This window comes from Pan paniscus, chromosome 5 (assembly GCF_029289425.2).
Source record: "Pan paniscus chromosome 5, NHGRI_mPanPan1-v2.0_pri, whole genome shotgun sequence".
In the NCBI taxonomy this organism is placed as follows: domain Eukaryota; kingdom Metazoa; phylum Chordata; class Mammalia; order Primates; family Hominidae; genus Pan; species Pan paniscus.
The window spans coordinates 163478148-163495185 of NC_073254.2; the positions used below are offsets into that span (position 1 = coordinate 163478148).

General features: G+C 41.0%; 1 protein-coding gene and 1 long non-coding RNA gene across 2 annotated transcripts; one reads left to right on the top strand and one right to left on the bottom strand.

The window, feature by feature from the left end:
• Positions 1 to 11: 11 nt before the first annotated feature.
• On the bottom strand, positions 12 to 16780 carry FUCA2 (alpha-L-fucosidase 2). The gene is made up of 7 exons (XM_003811550.5): positions 15899 to 16780; positions 11720 to 11907; positions 8408 to 8747; positions 6851 to 7061; positions 6432 to 6622; positions 1914 to 2022; positions 12 to 372 (listed from the first exon to the last, which is right to left on the bottom strand). Exons 1-7 carry the CDS (start codon positions 16114 to 16116, stop codon positions 232 to 234), a joined length of 1398 nt encoding a protein of 465 aa, XP_003811598.1. The 5' UTR covers positions 16117 to 16780; the 3' UTR covers positions 12 to 231.
• LOC129398061 (uncharacterized) lies at positions 1495 to 11713 on the top strand. The gene is made up of 3 exons (XR_008625794.2): positions 1495 to 1627; positions 7890 to 8009; positions 9834 to 11713. It is a non-coding gene; the product is annotated as an uncharacterized LOC129398061 (long non-coding RNA).
• Positions 16781 to 17038: the final 258 nt, after the last annotated feature.

Genomic DNA, 17038 nt, shown 5'->3' on the forward strand with positions numbered 1-17038 from the left:
ATGGAAACAAATCAATGTGAAGAGACTTTAATGGCAAAGTGCACTGGAGAGTTAAAATGGTTACATGGGTAATTTAAGAAAAAATTTAGTGGGAAAAAGGGAAAGGGCTGAATTGCCAAAATAATTTTCTTATCCAGTTTTACATTTGCTTTCTCCATGTGCTACAATTATAGACACCCGATAGTTCCTAGCCTTAGACATAACTTGCAGCATCAGCCACTCTGCTGCACTTTAGATCACATTAGTTAGGGCTAGAGCCCAGCCCCATTTACACGGCATCTGATGAATGGTTAGCTGTGGCAGTTCTACCATAATGCCATTTTGCTCCAAAGAAATCCAGTTAAGTGGCTGTCCATGGCCCAGTAGTTTCACCTGAAATTAAAAACATACATGCAAATGTCTCCAAATTTATCTCTTTATCTCACCCACTTTCTATTGGGAAGGAGTGATTAGTAGCTCAAAAAAAATTGTAGACAAGAGGTTCATTTTTACCTTTATTTAGTGATTCACAATCACTCTTCATCCAATTGAGTGTATGTATCTTGCCTCTATATTCTTGCTTCTATTTTACTCTCAAGAGGGAAATAGAAGTGTGCAGGGGTTGGGGAAGGAGAATTTTCAAGACTGAATGGAGTGTCAGAGTGGAGAAAAAGCTAAAGAGAGGATCAGGAGCAGAAAATGGCTCTGAAACCAGAGTCTGCCCAAGTATCTACTCAGCGTTCCTCCCCCAGATTTTCTAATAACCTCCACTAATCAATAATACATAAATTTGATCAATTATTACTGTAATTGTTTTATATTCTTAGTCTTACTATACTAAGCAAATTCAAATAAGTTCCTTACATATTCTAGGGTTATTTTGAACCAAAAACTTTGCTTCTCAGGTGGATCAATACGAAAACAAAGCCCATGAGCTTTTAAATAATGATGTTAATTGGCACCAAAAAGAACATAGATAAAATAAAAACATAATCAGTATCATACCTGGGCTACTAAGCTGTAATTAAACATTAGATTTGAACTCATCTTCTTTCTGCCTCATCAACCACATGTATTAGAAATGAAATGCAGAAAAGTGATGCAAGGAGAACCCCCATATGGACAATTCACCTCCAAAGGGATAATTTATTTAAAAAAATAAGTTATAAAATATATCAGAATGAACTCAATGCCAGATCTGGTGGTTACAACAGTTAGATTAATCTCTAACTTTCTCCAAAATGTTTTATAAACATAAAATAGTAGAGTCATGACATCTTGTATTCAGATATGTTCTGGGGTGGGGTGTCAGGGAAAGCATCCAAATTCTAGTTTTATGAGAAGAATCATTTTGGATGCATGCAGTGAACTTGAACAACGTAAAATGACTGTGAAGAATAATGTCTATTTTACAGTGATATGCATAGAGATACTGCAGCTGTTTTATCAGCTTAGTTTTCTGGGAAACAAAAAGTTTCAAAGATTTTGACCAAACACTGTCATTGGTGAAATTCATTTTATTTTATTATATTTTATTTTATTTTTTCAGAGACAGGCTGAAGTGGTGCAGTCATAGCTTACTGTAGTCTTGACCTACTGGGCTCAAGCAATCCTCCTGCCTCAGCCTCCTGAGTAACTAGGACTACAGGTGCGTGCCACCATGCTCAGCTAACTTTAAAAAAAAATTTTGTAGACAGGGGTCTTGCTATGTTGCCCAGGCTAGTCTCAAACTTCTGGCCTCAAGACATCCTCCTGCCTTAGCCTCCCAAAGTGCTGGAATTACAGTGTGAGCCACAATGCTTGGCTGGAGCTCATTTACAATTCCTTTTATGAAGTATAAGTGAAACAGTTATAAGGCTCCCCTTAAAAGTTAATGTTTGCATCAAGATGTTCTAATCAGCAATTTAAAGGAATAAGGTAAAATTCCCTCTTACCTCTGTTGCCCCCAGAATAGCTTTGGGATGGCCAAGGAACAGCTGTCCTGATGTGGGCCATTTAAGAAAAATGGCATAGACTAATTTTTCTTTAGGCTTGGATGTGTACCTGGTTAAAAGAAATAAAGAGCATAGTAACAAGTTACATCCCATGTTTCTCACTATTTATGGATCAGGAACAATCTGGAATTATTTTACAGATACTTCCACAATGTCACCACTAATAGAAGGGAAGGAAAAATAGCCCCATGGTGGTATAAAAAAACACCTTCCTCCCCCAAGACCAAAAGGAAGTTCTTGGAAGACAAAGATTTTCCTGAGCTAGCATTCCTCTTCATCAGACTGCTCTCATGGAGCTGAAAAGGGGAGGGAGATGATCTAAGGGGACAGGATGCAAGAGCTTCATGGCTTTTCATGTATTATTCAAATTGTTATATTCATTCATTCATTCAACAAGACAAGATATGCATGTGTCAATTCTGTGCCTAGTACTGTGCTCAGTGTTAGGGTTACAATAAAAAACAAAACACTTAGACTAGAGTGGGGAAAGCAGACACTAAACAATCACACAAATAATATGAAAGTGTGAGTTCTGATAAGCACCATGAAAGAAAAGGAAATTGAGAGATTATAACAAAAGGATCTCTTTAGATTAGAACATCAGAAAGAAGCCTCTCCAGGAACATAACATTTAATCTGAGACTTAAAGGATGAATGGGAGCAAAGAAGAAGGTAAGGGAAGTATGCTGTGGACAAAAAAAAAAAGTGGATTTCATTCATTTATTCATTCAATTACTCAAGAAATACTTATTGAAATCTTAAAATGCTAGACACTGTTTTAGAGCTATATACAACATTGAACAAAGTCCTTGTCCTCATGGGGCTTACATTCTAGTGGGAGAAATTAGAATCAACAAATATGTCAGGTGTTGATTAAATGCTATGGAGAAAACAAGCCAGGTTAGAAGGACGGGGCATGCTAGGTAGGAAAGGAGGGGCCTGGGAGTGTTATTTTAAACAGAATAGTCAGGGAAGACTTCTTAGAGGTGGCATGGAAGAGAACCATGGGAGCGCCATAGGAGCACCACGGGAGCGTCTGGGGAAAGCCTTCCAGACAGAATGACAAGTGCAGGAGCCCCAGTGCAAGAGTGTGCTCTGCCTGTTGATGCAATAGCAAGGCAGAGTGCCTGAAGGAGAGGAAGTGGGGGAGGGTGATGGCAGATAAGATCAGAGAGGTGATAGGAGCCAGATTTTATAGGCCCTTGTAAGCATCTATGGGACCTGGCCTTCTCTCTGAGACTGGAAGCCATTGGAGAAATGTGACCATGGGAGTGGCATTATTATTTAAAAGTATACTCTGATTGCTTTGTGGTGAATAGGTTAAAGGGTAGAAATAGAGACCTATTAAGAAGCTACTGAAATAATCCAGGCAGGGGCGAGACAATGGAAACTAAAAGGATGAGGGTTGCCACAGAGAGGATAAGAAGTGGTCAGATTCTGAATATATTTCAAAGATGCAGAGGATGATATCTGCTAATGGGTTGGCTGTGACTATAAAAGAAGGGGAAACTAGGGCTTCAAGGTTTTGGGCTTGACAACCACCTAAAGGATGAAGCTGCCGTTAACTGAGATGGGAAAGACCATGGGTGGAGCTAGTTGATAGCAAAATTTTAAAACTCAGGATTTCAGTTTTGGATGTACAGGTCTAAGATGCTATGCATCTAAGTGGAAATGCTGAATAGGAAGTTATTGAGGCTGGAGTTCGGAGAGGTCTGCACTGGAAATAGAAATGTGGAGATCATCAATATGGCATTTAAAGCCATGAAAATGGATAAGATCACCTGGGACATTAAGATAAACGCAGTGGCTCACGCCTGTAATCCCAGCACTTTGGGAGGCCAAGGCAAGCGGGTCACCTGAGGTCAGGAGTTTGAGACCAGCCTGGCCAAACATGGTGAAACCCCGTCTCTACTAAAAATACAAAAAAATTAGCCAGGCGTGGTGGCGGACACCTGTAATCCCAGCTACTCAGGAGGCTGAGGCAGGAGAATCGCTTGAACCTGGGAGGTGGAGGTTGCCGTGAGCCAAGATCGCACCAGTGCCCTCAAAAAAAAGATAGAGAATAATGGAAGTCCAAAGACTAAAAACCTCAGGGCACTTCAAGATTTAGAGGTTGGAAAAATGAGATGAAATCAGCAAAGGAACTAACTAAGAAGGAAGAGCCAACAGGTACGACGAACACCAGGAGAGACAGTGATAAACTGAGGCAGACACTGCCAGTAAGTTAAGAAAATGAGCACTGGGGACTCATCACTGGAACTGGCAAGGCAGATGTTATTGTGGGCCTTGAGAAGAGCAATTCTGGAGTGTGGGGGTGGAAGCTCGACCAGAGGGGGTTCAAGAGAAAAACTGTAGCAAGGAATTAGAGATAGCAAGTGAAAACAATCCTTTCAAGACGTTTTACTACAAAGGAAAGGAGAGAAATGGGAAGATCGCTAGAAATGCAAGTGAAATTGAGTTAAAGGGGAGAATTGCTATAACAATCCTTGGGTGGATGATTTGCAATGGGATCAGGACACAAGGGTTGACCTTAAAGCCAAAAGTGAGATAATTTTACATTGTATGTGTCTGGGTGCGTGTGTGTGTGTGTGTGTGTTTCCATAGTTAACAGTTAGCTGTCCAGGAGCAGGCATGGAATAAGTAGATCTGTATTTAAAGTTGATGTTCCATCAAGTGAGTATGGCAGAGGGAGCAAGGGTTCAGGAGTTGGGTGTATGCAATAGATTAGTTACAGTGATGGGCCACAGAATCTGTCCCGGATAAGGAAAAAGACAGAGAAAAGATGATAGGATTAAAAGATAGTATGATCACTGGATTATAGATCCCTTTGGAAGCCGAAGTGCCATGCAGAGTGAGCCAAAATATAAGAAGTGGTAGGTAGACGGCAGAATCCTTCAAACTGGAGCCATGGAAGGGGTTCAGTTATTGGTAATGCAAAGTCTAAAGTATGTTTATAAAAGAAAGGGAAGTTAAGGACACCAAGGTTTTTGGCCTGACAACCACCTAAAGGATAAAGCTGCCATTAACTGAGATGGAGAAGACCGTGGGTGGAGCTAGTCTACAGCAAAAATTTAAAACTCAGGGCTTCAGTTGTGGACGTACAGGTCTAAAATGCTATGCATCCAAGTGGAAGTGTTGAGTAAGAAGTTCGACTTTGCATTACCAATATGACCTTGTATATTGATAATGCAAAGGAACAGGTAACAAAGGTCAAGCTGACAAGACCCCTAGAAGACAGGAGGTTCAGGTAATTAGAACTGTGAATAAAAATTTAAATCTCTAAGAATTATGTGAAGAGTAGTTCTGGGGACAGGGACAGCAAGCCAGGGCTCTCTCAAAGGATTTTAAGGGTTGACCTGGGAGTCTGTAGGTGACTGCAAGAAGGTGGGCATGATGAACCTGGAGGGAAGAAGGCTCCTATGGTGAGGAGGGAGAGCAGGGCCACTCAGTGGCAGGGAAGTTGGTAGGAGCCAGACTCACAGCTTTATAAGCCACATTAAATATTTAGCTTTTATGTTTATTTCTTAAATAAACACAATAGAATAATGGTTAATGATTGTGAAGTCCCAGATCAGATACCCTCATATTCAAATGTAAGTATTCAAAAGTAAGAAGCAAATTCCAAAACCAGATTTCTACTATCCTCTGTCACATGAGAGATTGGTATTGAGTTCTCATTATGGCTTCTCCCAGATCAACATTTTAAAATTCCACAATTATTTGCTCTGTCCAGATTGCCTTACTCCATTTTATTCAATGGGTTGTTAATGTTTTAAGTCATAAGTCAAGTAGATTGAAGAACAATTAGTCTAATCTTTCGGTTCCTATTTGATCAGGCAGTACTCAGGTGGCAACTGAAAGCAAATTTTTAGAACTTCGCCAATACTCATCTTATTTTATATATGTTAAGAAACCACATCAGAAACTGTCATATTTGTGGAGTCTGATTCAGGTACTCATTGACACACAGAACCTCCTCAAGCTCAGAGAGAAGCATCTTCCCTGAACCCTCCCTATTTTGATTCATTTTTAATCTAACATTTTCTCTGCCATTGGGTACCTCTTGTTTGCTAACTTCATGGGATGCAACATCTGCAAAAGTCAGAATTTACCAAACTGGTTAAACAGTAATCTCCGTTTTAGACTAACCGTTCAGCATTTTTCATTGGTCTGAACAGCTTACAATTTTTCTAAGAGCTGAGTACTTTCAGCCAAAATTTGTCCACTGCTGGGAGATACCTAGAAATGATGTAAGCTCAATCTGATAAACAATAAATGTTTCAAAACATGCAAATTCTTCCCCTTCTCTTTATATTAGAGTAAGCAAAGTTTGGAAAGTGCTTTGTATATGTAGGAATTCATCCAATTTCTCTTTTTATCCTACTCTTCTTTTATATGTCTGATAAATTTTAAATCTCTTCCTTTATAAAAGAGTACTTGGTAACAAGAACGACTTACCACACATCTGGGGTGACAGTGTCATTCTGGGATCGCCAGGTATGGGTTTCATAAATAGCTTCTCCATTGACTTTTAGCCAGGACCCCATTTGCCTCAGTCGCTCCTCAAAAACTACAGAAATGGTGCCATCTAGTGTGGGCCCAATATTCATCAAAAGATTTCCTCCACATGAAACTGTCTCTACAAGTTGCTAAAAAATTAAGAATAATGTTTTTAGGTAAATAAAATAATTCCATCTTTAATGTGCTAATATATTGCATTTATATATTTATACATGTATATATAGTCACTGCCTAGAAGAACACAGGATAGAACAATGTCCTATATTTATAGGCCATTGAGCCATAGAAGAAATAATTCCTACATGACCACACTATTAAGAATATTATGTTAATAGCCACCAGACATTTCACTGTACCTTCACCAATTCTTCAATTGTAAGATAGTCAGAGATTCCAGCTTCCCTCCTATAGCCCCAGGACAGTTTGTCTATTGTCATGCAGTTTTCCCATTTATGTGGCAAAAGATGTCCTGGGTTATAACGATCACTGCAGGTATAGAAGCCACCATGCTTACAGATGCTACCAGCTCCCCAACGATCATTGGTGACTACTGTGCCCCGAACTGGGCTGAAATGAAACATACAATTTTTTAAAACAAAAGGTATAAGCTTTTTATACAAAAAGAAATGTCACTGAAAAGACATGTAATTGAAATACAATTCTGAAAAGGGACCATGGCATAGTACAGTGGAAAGCCCATGGTTTTGAAGTCAAACAGACCTGAGTTGATTGGAGTTCTGGCTTTGCCACTTTCTAGCTCCCAGACCTACAGCAAGTTACCTGACTCCTCTGAATAATGAATTTCCTCATCTATGATTAGAACAAAAATAAGTTATGTAAAACATTAGCCCGGTACCCAGCACATATAGCACTCATAAGAGTATTATATGAATATTTTAAACTCCCTTCCATATTGTAAATGGTAGCCAAAACTGAATTTATACCCAAGACACTTTTCTTTTCAATGATTCAATGATCTCATACATGTAGTCTAGCCTTTCTTTTTCTCTTACCATTGTGCCTAATATTGAAAAATCTCAGAAAATTTGACTGTTGATATCATGTGAAATATCCCCACAACATTACTTATCATAGCAGGTGGCATATTTAAGAGGGAAATCCACGCCACATAGAGGGAACAGTTTTGAGTCACAAATTGAAGTGATGGCTCCCAGTTTTTTCCCTTGGAAGGAGTACCTGGACACACTGCTGTTTTAAGTATCAAGAGTTCTTCAGAATATTTGTATTTGTGCCCTTTGTGGGCCCAGGAAGTGCAAGCAGAAGGTTGCCTGACTTCGTAGCACAATACCCAGTGCTTTCTAGTGTACATGCAAATTTGGTCCATATAGTTTAAGCCTAATGGAGGAGTTTAACCAGAACTCCCTGTTCTAATAGGGCAGCCTTGAACATACCAGGAGCAACAGGAAAAAACTGGAGAAAGTGAAAATGCTGCGATGAAGGAAAAGAGGAGACAAACAAGGGTGACATTGGCTGGGCAGCAAAGATGACCAAAAGGTAAGAGGATGAAAAGAAGCAGTCTGCGGGATTCAGAAGCACATAATCAGAAATAGTGATGAAGAAACAGAGTTGTCCCAGAATAGAAGCCATAAAGGACCAGGGTAGGAGAGAAAAAGGGGGGACCCACAAAATTAACACCTTCAAAGTTCTTGATCCTGTGATTTTTAGTCTGATCTCAAAATCAGACCATTGAGTTGGATTTTACTCCTGATTTATTTACCCTTGATTATGTTGAGTAAATAGTGATATATCTAATAAGTATTATTTACAATGATTTTCTCCCCCCATACCACCAATGACTTAAAATGAAATATTTCAAGAGGTGAAGGAATTAAAATGTTAGAAATATATTAGGAATATGGAGGGTAACTGCAGCAATCTCATAGCATACACACCTTTCATTATATAACCAGGCCAAGAAGCCTGTGCTGTTCCAGTATTGATCCGGCGCTCCTCCATCACCATCCGACCACAGAACCTCAGGCTGATAGTTGTTCACTAACTCATAGAGCTCTGGCAATGTCTTAGAAACTGGAAATTGCCGCTTATGGAATGAACTGGATTCATCCTCAAGGAAGAGCGGATGAAACCATTCAAAAAGGGAATAGTACAGTCCAAAACGCAGGTCAGTTCTGTTCCTAATGGCTACCTCAAGTTCCTTGACAATGTCCCTCTTGGGCCCCTCATCTATGGCATTCCAGTTCCACGAATATTCTGACCCCCACAAGGTAAAGCCTAGAAAATTATAGTGAAAACCCTTGTAAGCATGTCAACTTTATTTTAGTAAATTTCAACCCACACAAATGCCCAAACAAATCACACAGTACATGCGATATATAAATACCTGCTCCTACAAATGACTGTTTTATGGCCATTTTTTCATAGCATATATCGTGCTTTTATATGAGAAGTGAGAATTTAAACAAGGTGAGACTGAGGTTTTTAAAAGCAACTTTCGGGGTATATCACTGTATGGTCTGATCTATCTCCAGTATTTTCCCTCTTAGATTTTAAGGTCCTTGAGGGATTGCATCATGTCTGCAGTGCTCCCTGCTATGTCTTCAGCCAACTGCTAGCACAAGGTATAAACAATCAACAATAGCAGCTCACAACTAAGATGGGAACATATACATGTACCATCCTAAATGATGACTACCACTATTTATTATGAAGATCCTGAGATGCACTCCTGCAAGATTCTTAAGTGTCTTCTAAACCAAAGCTTGAAGTCTACTGCTTAGTTTTAGGATTGTTTATTTTATTATAGTGTGATTCTTAGAACACTGGTGATCCATGTATAGCAAATCTCTTTTAGCCTGATTATTTATTTAACCAGAGGGGCAAAAAAGAAAACCCTACTATTTCCCAATAGTTCTATACTTTAAAATATACTCACCACGTGTAATCTCATCCTACTACAAAATCATAAGCTTGGATGTTCCTCTTTAATAAAATTACCCAAAAGTGAATAGTCTACCAACTACACAGATAAGAAAAACAATGTATACCTTTATACAAACACTTAGAAGTGGTTCGTTTTTAACAGGAATTTGCATTTAGATTACTGATTGTTCCATATAAAAATGTTAGAAGAGATATATAAACTGAAATACTTAAAACATAATCAATATGAAAGCCTCAAAAATTTCATCAGTGCCTAGAGACTTAAATACATTGTTACTATTCCACTAAAATCTAAAAGAATCTTTGAGAATAGACATTTATAAGGTACATTTGGTGAAACATTTTACTCTTGGTAAATTAGAACAAGTCTAAGAATGACTCATACTTTTGATTTTTTTTTTTTTTTTTTTGAGACAGGTTCTGGCTCTGTCACCCAGGCTGGAGTTCAGTGGTGCGAACTTCGCTCACTGCATCCTCGACCTCCTGGGCTCAAGTGATCCTCCCACCTCAGCCTACCAAGTAGCTAGGACTACAGGTGTGTACTCCACCACGCCCAGCTAATTTTGTCTATTTTTTCAGAGACAGGGTCTCACTTTGCTGCCTAGGCCGGTCTCGAACTCCTGGCCTCAAGCAATCCTCCTTACTTGGCCTCCCAAAGTGTTGGAATTATAGATGTGAGCCACTGCACCTAGCCTTAGATTCATTTTAATAAGCTTTTTAAAACAGCTCACTCTTGTTCCTATCATTTCTGTGGTAAGCTTCAGAGCAGTGTTGATATCTAAAGTCATATTCAAAGTTACTCAACTTGACAGGCCCTAATGTCAGATAGTACTAAAACCACTTGAGTCTTCATTTGAATATCACCACCATAAGCTCACACTGCGACGTTCCTTCCTGAGCTTAGTATGCATTTTCCATGAGCAATGAAAACATCTGACAACATGGGTCCCAGAAAATGTATACATGTGGGCTACATCATCTCTCCTCACAGTTTGATTAACAATTTTTATTAAATAAACTCACTATGTAATGTTTTGTGCCATACAGCTTGGGAAAGTTCCTAGACATCAGGAAATCAGCATGTTCTCAAGCAAATACACGTGATAGACATTCGTCTCAGCAGGATAAATATCTACAGGAGAAAATCATGAAGCTACCAGAATGTGGCCAAAGGGAAAAATATCCTATGATCATTCCAGATTTTTTGTGTTGGTTCTCCTCTCCTATTCCCATCCCATCCCTGGAGAAAACAATAAGGCAAAGTTTCTCTTTTTTTTTTTTTTTTTTTTGAGACAGCTTCTCCCTCCGCCACCTAGACTGGAGTGTAATAGCCCTATCTCCGCTCACTGCAGCCTCAAGCAGTCCTCCAACCTAAGCCTCCCAAGTAGCTGGGACTACAGAGACATACCACTACGCTAACTTTTTAGTTTTTGTTTGTTTGTTTGTTTTTGTAGAGACAGGGTCTCACTATGTTGCCCAGGCTGGTCTTGAACCCCTGGGCTCAAATGATCCTCCTTCCTCGGCCTCCCAAAATTTTGGGATTACAGGCATGAGCGACCACATCCAGTGCAAATTTTTTTATACCAAGGCAAAGATGATCATGCAAAAGAAACTAATGAATGAACAAGCCGTTGGAACAAAAACAATTTGTTAATGCTTCCCTGGCCTTACAAATACTGGAGTGGTAATGGGTGGAATCCATTCTATTAAAATAGAATGGATTTTAAATGTGTGGGGATTTAGATATTCTTCTACCACCTCTGATTTTTCTGGAAACCATTACAGTTCCACAATCCTTTTCCCTCCAGGTGATCTGGGTCACTTTCATCACTATCAGTTCATCCACTATTTGCACCATTTGGCCAGCTAAGAGTTGGCTAAAAGTGCAGCCAGGTGTGTCGTAATGATGCAAGACTATAGCAGTATAATCCCCAGGATGCATTCACAGGATGCATTACAGAGAAGGGGAAGGAAAGAGTGCAATTCCAAGATGAACTTTGACTTGCAACCCACACTCCCTTCAACAAACAGCTTTAAGTAAATCTTGGAAATATTGTTCAAAATACATGTGACAAAACGTGACCATCTTTCCTCTGTTAGGTGGCGGGTATGATCCTTTCTGTATTCCTAACATCTCTCAATTTGGGTTGAATGTGCAGTCCCTAAGTCATAAGCAAGTGCCAGTCACCACCTATGGTTGCTCCGAAGAGAAAATTAGACCTTGCTTTAGTTTTTTCTTCCAAAAGAACAACTTTTCATTTCTTAACCATTGTCAGCAATTTCCATAGGCTGGATTGACTTACCTTCATGATGTTTGGAAGTTAAGACAATGTATTTGGCACCAGAGGCCTGAAAAATATCTGCCCACTGGTTGGCATTAAAAAATTTTGCTGTAAATAGTGGTCCAAAATCTTCATATTTGAAACTAGGAGGGTAATTATCTTTCATAAATTCCACATACTTCGGTATCTTTTCCTTTTGCCAATACCACCTAAGGGGAGGAAAGGAAAGAGTGCATAAACAGCACATACACACACATTTAAAAGAACTGCTCCAGCTCCCCTTACCATTTACCCCTCACACAGATAGGACCCAGATTCTCTTTCTCACTTCCCCATTAGTTTGACTTGGCTTTAAAGACAGCTTATGCAAACTAAACGCCCTCTCATTTTCCACCTATCCCCCTGTGATATCCACTCAGCTCATAAACTAGAGCATTCTAGGCAACTCAGCTACCCATTCTCTCTTTTTTTTAAGACAGGGTCTCACTCTGTCACTCAGGTTGGAATGCAGTAATGGAATCATGGCTCACTGCAACCTCAACCTCCTGTGCTCAAGCGATCCTCTCGCCTTAGCCTCCTGAGTAGCTGGGACCACAGGCACGTGCCACCACACCTGGCCATTTTTTTTTTCTTTGTAGAGATGTGGTTTCCATATGTTGCCCAGGCTGGTCTTAAACTCCTGGGCTCAGGCAATCTTCCTGCTTCAGTCTCCCGAAGTGTTAGGATTACAGGCATGAGTCACCGTGTCCAGCCCCATTCTCTTTTAATTCTTCACTTTTAAATCACAACATGTAGTATATGTCTTTACACATTGTCCCTTGTAACATAAGTGATTAGGGCTTCTAAAAGGAAGACTACATGCCTAAAACATAATATGCATCTATTATACTCAGTAGTAGAGAACACTTTGGAGGCACAGGACAGAAAGGGAGGCAAAAGTAAAATTAAAAAGATGCTGTTATTTTAATAAATGGACTCAACCTTCAACAATTACTTGCTATACGCATTCATTCTAAGCAATGGTATATTGACCCTAAACTGCGTAAGCAAGACTTCACGAGGAAAAGCACATCTACACATTTTAGATAAACACAGCAGTAACTATCCTCATGAAATAGATGCAACCCCCATTTCTGACCCACCTCCTGCTTTTTCTATCACCATTCCTTTCATATGAGTATTTCTACAGGATAAGCAAATCCATTATCAGCACTATATTTCCCAAGACGATCAGGAGACTCTGCTAAGAAGAAATAATTGAAGGGCGTACTATGCGGCAGACATGCTGTTTGCCTGCCCAAAAGTTGTATTTACGTAATTTCCCAGCTTCCACTACAGCTACGACAGGGATGTGAGATCCATGCTGGCCAAGGGAACTTGAGGGAAAGCCAACTTTGGGGACTGTGGAAATGGTTTCCCTCCTAATGAAAAGAGACACTGGCCTTCCTGCCTTTGGGCAGGGTTGTGTGAAGTTATGGTGCCTGGCTGCCATCCTGTGACCATGAAGGGACAAGTCCCCAGGCTGAGGATGACAGAAAGAGCCCGTGTCTTTGATTTCATCAATGAACCGACTACCTCTAAATTTCCTGTTATGTGAGATAACAAGCCCCTATCATTATACCTTTTAGTTGGGTTTAAAATCCTTGAAGCATTTTTATTATTTATTTATTTGTTATTGATTAATTGATTGGTTGAGACAGGGTCTTGCTCTATTACCCAGTTTGGAGTGCAGTGTCATGATCATACCACACCACAGCCTTGAACTCCTGGGCTCAAGTGATCCTCCCACCTCACCCTCCTGAGTAGCTGGGACTACGGGCATTACATTTTAAATTGAACTGCAAAAGAGAAACTGGGACATTCAGAAAGTTGAACAAGAATAAGGAATTTCTCCTAGCATCATCTAATTTGAACCTGCACTGTCCCCCACAGTCTAGACTTGAATTTCATGCTGAGAGATGAAAAGAGGCATTTATGGTAAAGGTCTATCATTTATATTTGGTTTTTAATAGACATTTAAAACAGTCACATATACTCATCTACACTGTTGATTCCCCAAAAGTCAAATTGAGAGTGAGGAGCAGAGGATACAAAGGGAAATCACAGGTAATTAAAGAATCTTCCACAGGGTTAATGCATTTTCAGATCATCAGGAATCTGTTCTCTATTTTGTTTAGTATGAGAAGGATCTTTATTGTTCTAGGTCAAAACAACCATGATAATATCTGTAGAAAATGAAGTTATTCATAGCAAAGAATAAAATGACTCAAAACTAGCTGTTTTATTTTGGCATAGTACTAGTCTCAGTCAAAAATGTCAAATCCTCTTTGGCACCAATGTATCTTTACCTAATCTTCATGGTTGAACAAAATGATAATATAAGATACAATTTAGGGGGAAGAAAGTTGTTAATTATGTACCACACTAAAATATTTCCAAAACAAGCTCAAGATTCCTTACAGCCCAAAACATGCAAATAAAGATTTGTAACATCTTTTTGAAGTAGCTATGTTTTGGCATAAGAATAAAGAGTCTCTGTTTTAGAAGGTGAATTATTTAAAATATGAATAATTCTCCATAGCTTACCCAGTTTTATTTTTTACATCAATTGACCTACCAATAAGAAAGGTTACTGGTTGCAGGTAGTCAATTTCTTTGTAATGAAAGGGTTAAAATATGCTATTTTGGCATATTTTTAAAGGTAAAGAAACTCGAAAAATAGCAGGTGCATGAAGAGCACTTTGCCCTTTGTGCTGTTTCATAGGAGAGAAGATGAAATTCCAGTATGAAAGGCACTCTGTACTGGAAGGAAAGGCAGCATCCTAAGTTTCAAAGACAAGAAGTAGAATACTGTACAGACCTTGCTAAAATTTATTATTTAAGTCTCCCCACATAATTTAGTCACACAATGTCAATTTAATTCTTGGACCCAGCAGAGACCCTAACAGAATGGAGGTGTAATTTTTCTACCCCTAGAGTAGAGCATGGTACCATGTATACTATGTAATGTTAATATAATATATAGTTCATACTCTGTATTGTGTCTACTAAATATAGTATGTTAATTTGGATGTATACTATTTATGTAGTATATAGTTGATTCAAATAAATACTGTTTAATGATTCCCTTCTTTTACTTAAGAATATATTATGTGTCCCAAAGTCCTGGAATTACAGGTATGAGCCACCGCGGATCACCTGAGGTCAGGAGTTCAAGACCAGCCTGGCTAACATGGCAAAACCCCGTTTCTACTAAAAAATACAAAAAAATTGGCCAGGCATGGTGGCGTGCGCCTGCAGTCCCAGCTACTCAGGAGGCTAAGGCGCGAGAATCGTTTGAACCCGGGCGGCGAAGGTTGCAGTGAGCCGAGATGGTGCCACTGCACTCCAGCCTGGGTGACAGAGTGAGACTATGTCTCAAAAAAAAAAAAAAAAAAAAAAAAAGAAAGAATATATTATGTGTATGTTTCTATATATGCACACAAAATATTTCTGTTTTGAAGGACTTAATACTTGTAGCATTTAGTCAGAAAAGACATGTGCAACAGTTTAAGAAATTAAATGCACATTTTCACATAGATCTCAAGGTAAAATCTAACGCACAGATTTTTGTGTAGCACCTTTCATACGGCAGTATAACTGGGTTGTGTTAAGAGTACCATTCTAGAACCTCTTTAAAAAGTTCCTAGAGCCACACATGGGTAACATGTTAACATTAAGTAGCCAATGGTGTTCAATGAACAGTCGTTTCACATACTCATGACGATGTTTTAACCATAACTTCATGGCAGAACGACTGTAAATTGGCAGGTAGCAGCAGAGCAACCATAGGCCATTGTGTCTGAGTCACCGCTCGTGTGATGCCCCTGCACAAACTGATGAATGTCTGTAGTAGCTCGATGTTGTAGTGTCATAACTACAGCTTAATATGCGCAACTATGAAGAAGCTGAGGAGTCAGGAGTATCTGAAAACTCTACAGTCACACGGAAGAAAAATTCCCTGTTCATCCAGCAGAAGCACGTAGGCAGGAAACCACATATTCGACACCCGGAAGTGCGAAACGCGGGTAACGCAGTGGGAGGTGAAACCGACGAGGGTGCAGGCAGCACCAGGCGGCGAACCAGGCCCGCTGGGTGGTGGCTGGAGGCTGCGGGTGGGGACAAAAGCGCGGCAGACGAGACAAAAGGGAGCGCACTCACCAGAACCACTCGCTACCGAAGCTGGGCACGGAAAACACTCCCCAGTGGATGAAGATGCCGAACTTGGCCTGGTCAAACCACGCGGGCAGCTGGCGGGCGTCCAGGGACTCCCAGGTGGGGTCGAAGCGCGTGGCGCTGTGGGCAGGGCACGGCGGCGGTGGCAGCAGCAGCAACAGCAGCAGCGGGAACGCGAGCCTGGGGAGCTCCTGGAGCCGCATGTCCCGGCGCAGGCCGGCTGTCCTCTCCGCAGGCTCCCGCGGCCTCGGGAGCGCTGTTCTTCCGTTTCTGCGGCTGAGTATGCCGCGCCGCGGTCACCTGACCAAGCCGGACTTGGAAACCGGCCACCCTTCCCCCTCTGGGGCGGGAGTGGCCACTCTCCCGGGCGTTCCGAATGACCTCAGGAGGGCTGCATCGCTCAGCATAACTAAGGAGGCCAGCATTACCCCAAAGCCAGCTGCGACGGCTTTGCTAAGGCTCTGTCCTCTTGAGGGGAAAATATGAGTCTGAGTCAGGGCCCTGTGGCCAGCGCCTCTGCCCTCAAGCAGACACGACGCTGACCAAGAAACTGCCCAAGAGGACAACGCCACCAGCCCACCCTGGTGGCTGCTCCACACGTCCGAAGCGTGGACGAGAAGGTCAAGGCAGGAACTTCAGCCGGGTCTCGCCATGATGGAACATGGAAAGCAACCTAGATCCTTCTCGGCCTCTGTATCAGCTCCCAAGATCCTGCATGTTAGAACCGTGGTTGTCAACCTTGAATTTGTATCAGATGAAATTCCAAGAGCTTCAGATTCGGCAGTTAGGTTGGGGCCCAAGAATTTGCGTTTCTACCCAGTTCCTACTTCTAGGATGTTCTGATGTTGGGCCGGGCGCGCTGGCTCACTCCTGTAATCCCAACACTTTGGGAGGCCGAGGCGGGCGGATCACAAGGTCAGGAGATCGAGACCATCCTGACTAACACGGTGAAACCCCGTCTCTACTAAAAATACAAAAAATTAGCCGGACGTGGTGGCGGGCGCCTGTAGTCCCAGTTACTCGGGAGGCTGAGGCAGGAGAATCGCTTGAACCCGGGAGGCAGTTACAGTGAGCAGAGATGGTGCCACTGCACTCCAGCCTGGGCTACAGAGTGAGACTCCGTCT

What these genes read in the sequence shown, in the direction of transcription:
- FUCA2 (XM_003811550.5), bottom strand. Translation starts at nt 16,116, where the DNA reads ATGCGGCTCCAGGAGCTCCCCAGGCTCGCGTTCCCGCTGCTGCTGTTG. An exon ending in TTCGGTAGCGAGTGGTTCTG is followed by an intron (nt 11,908 to 15,898) that starts GTGAGTGCGCTC and finishes TCCTCCCCTTAG; the next exon opens with GTGGTATTGGCAAAAGGAAA. An exon ending in AACTTCCAAACATCATGAAG is followed by an intron (nt 8,748 to 11,719) that starts GTAAGTCAATCC and finishes ATAATTTTCTAG; the next exon opens with GCTTTACCTTGTGGGGGTCA.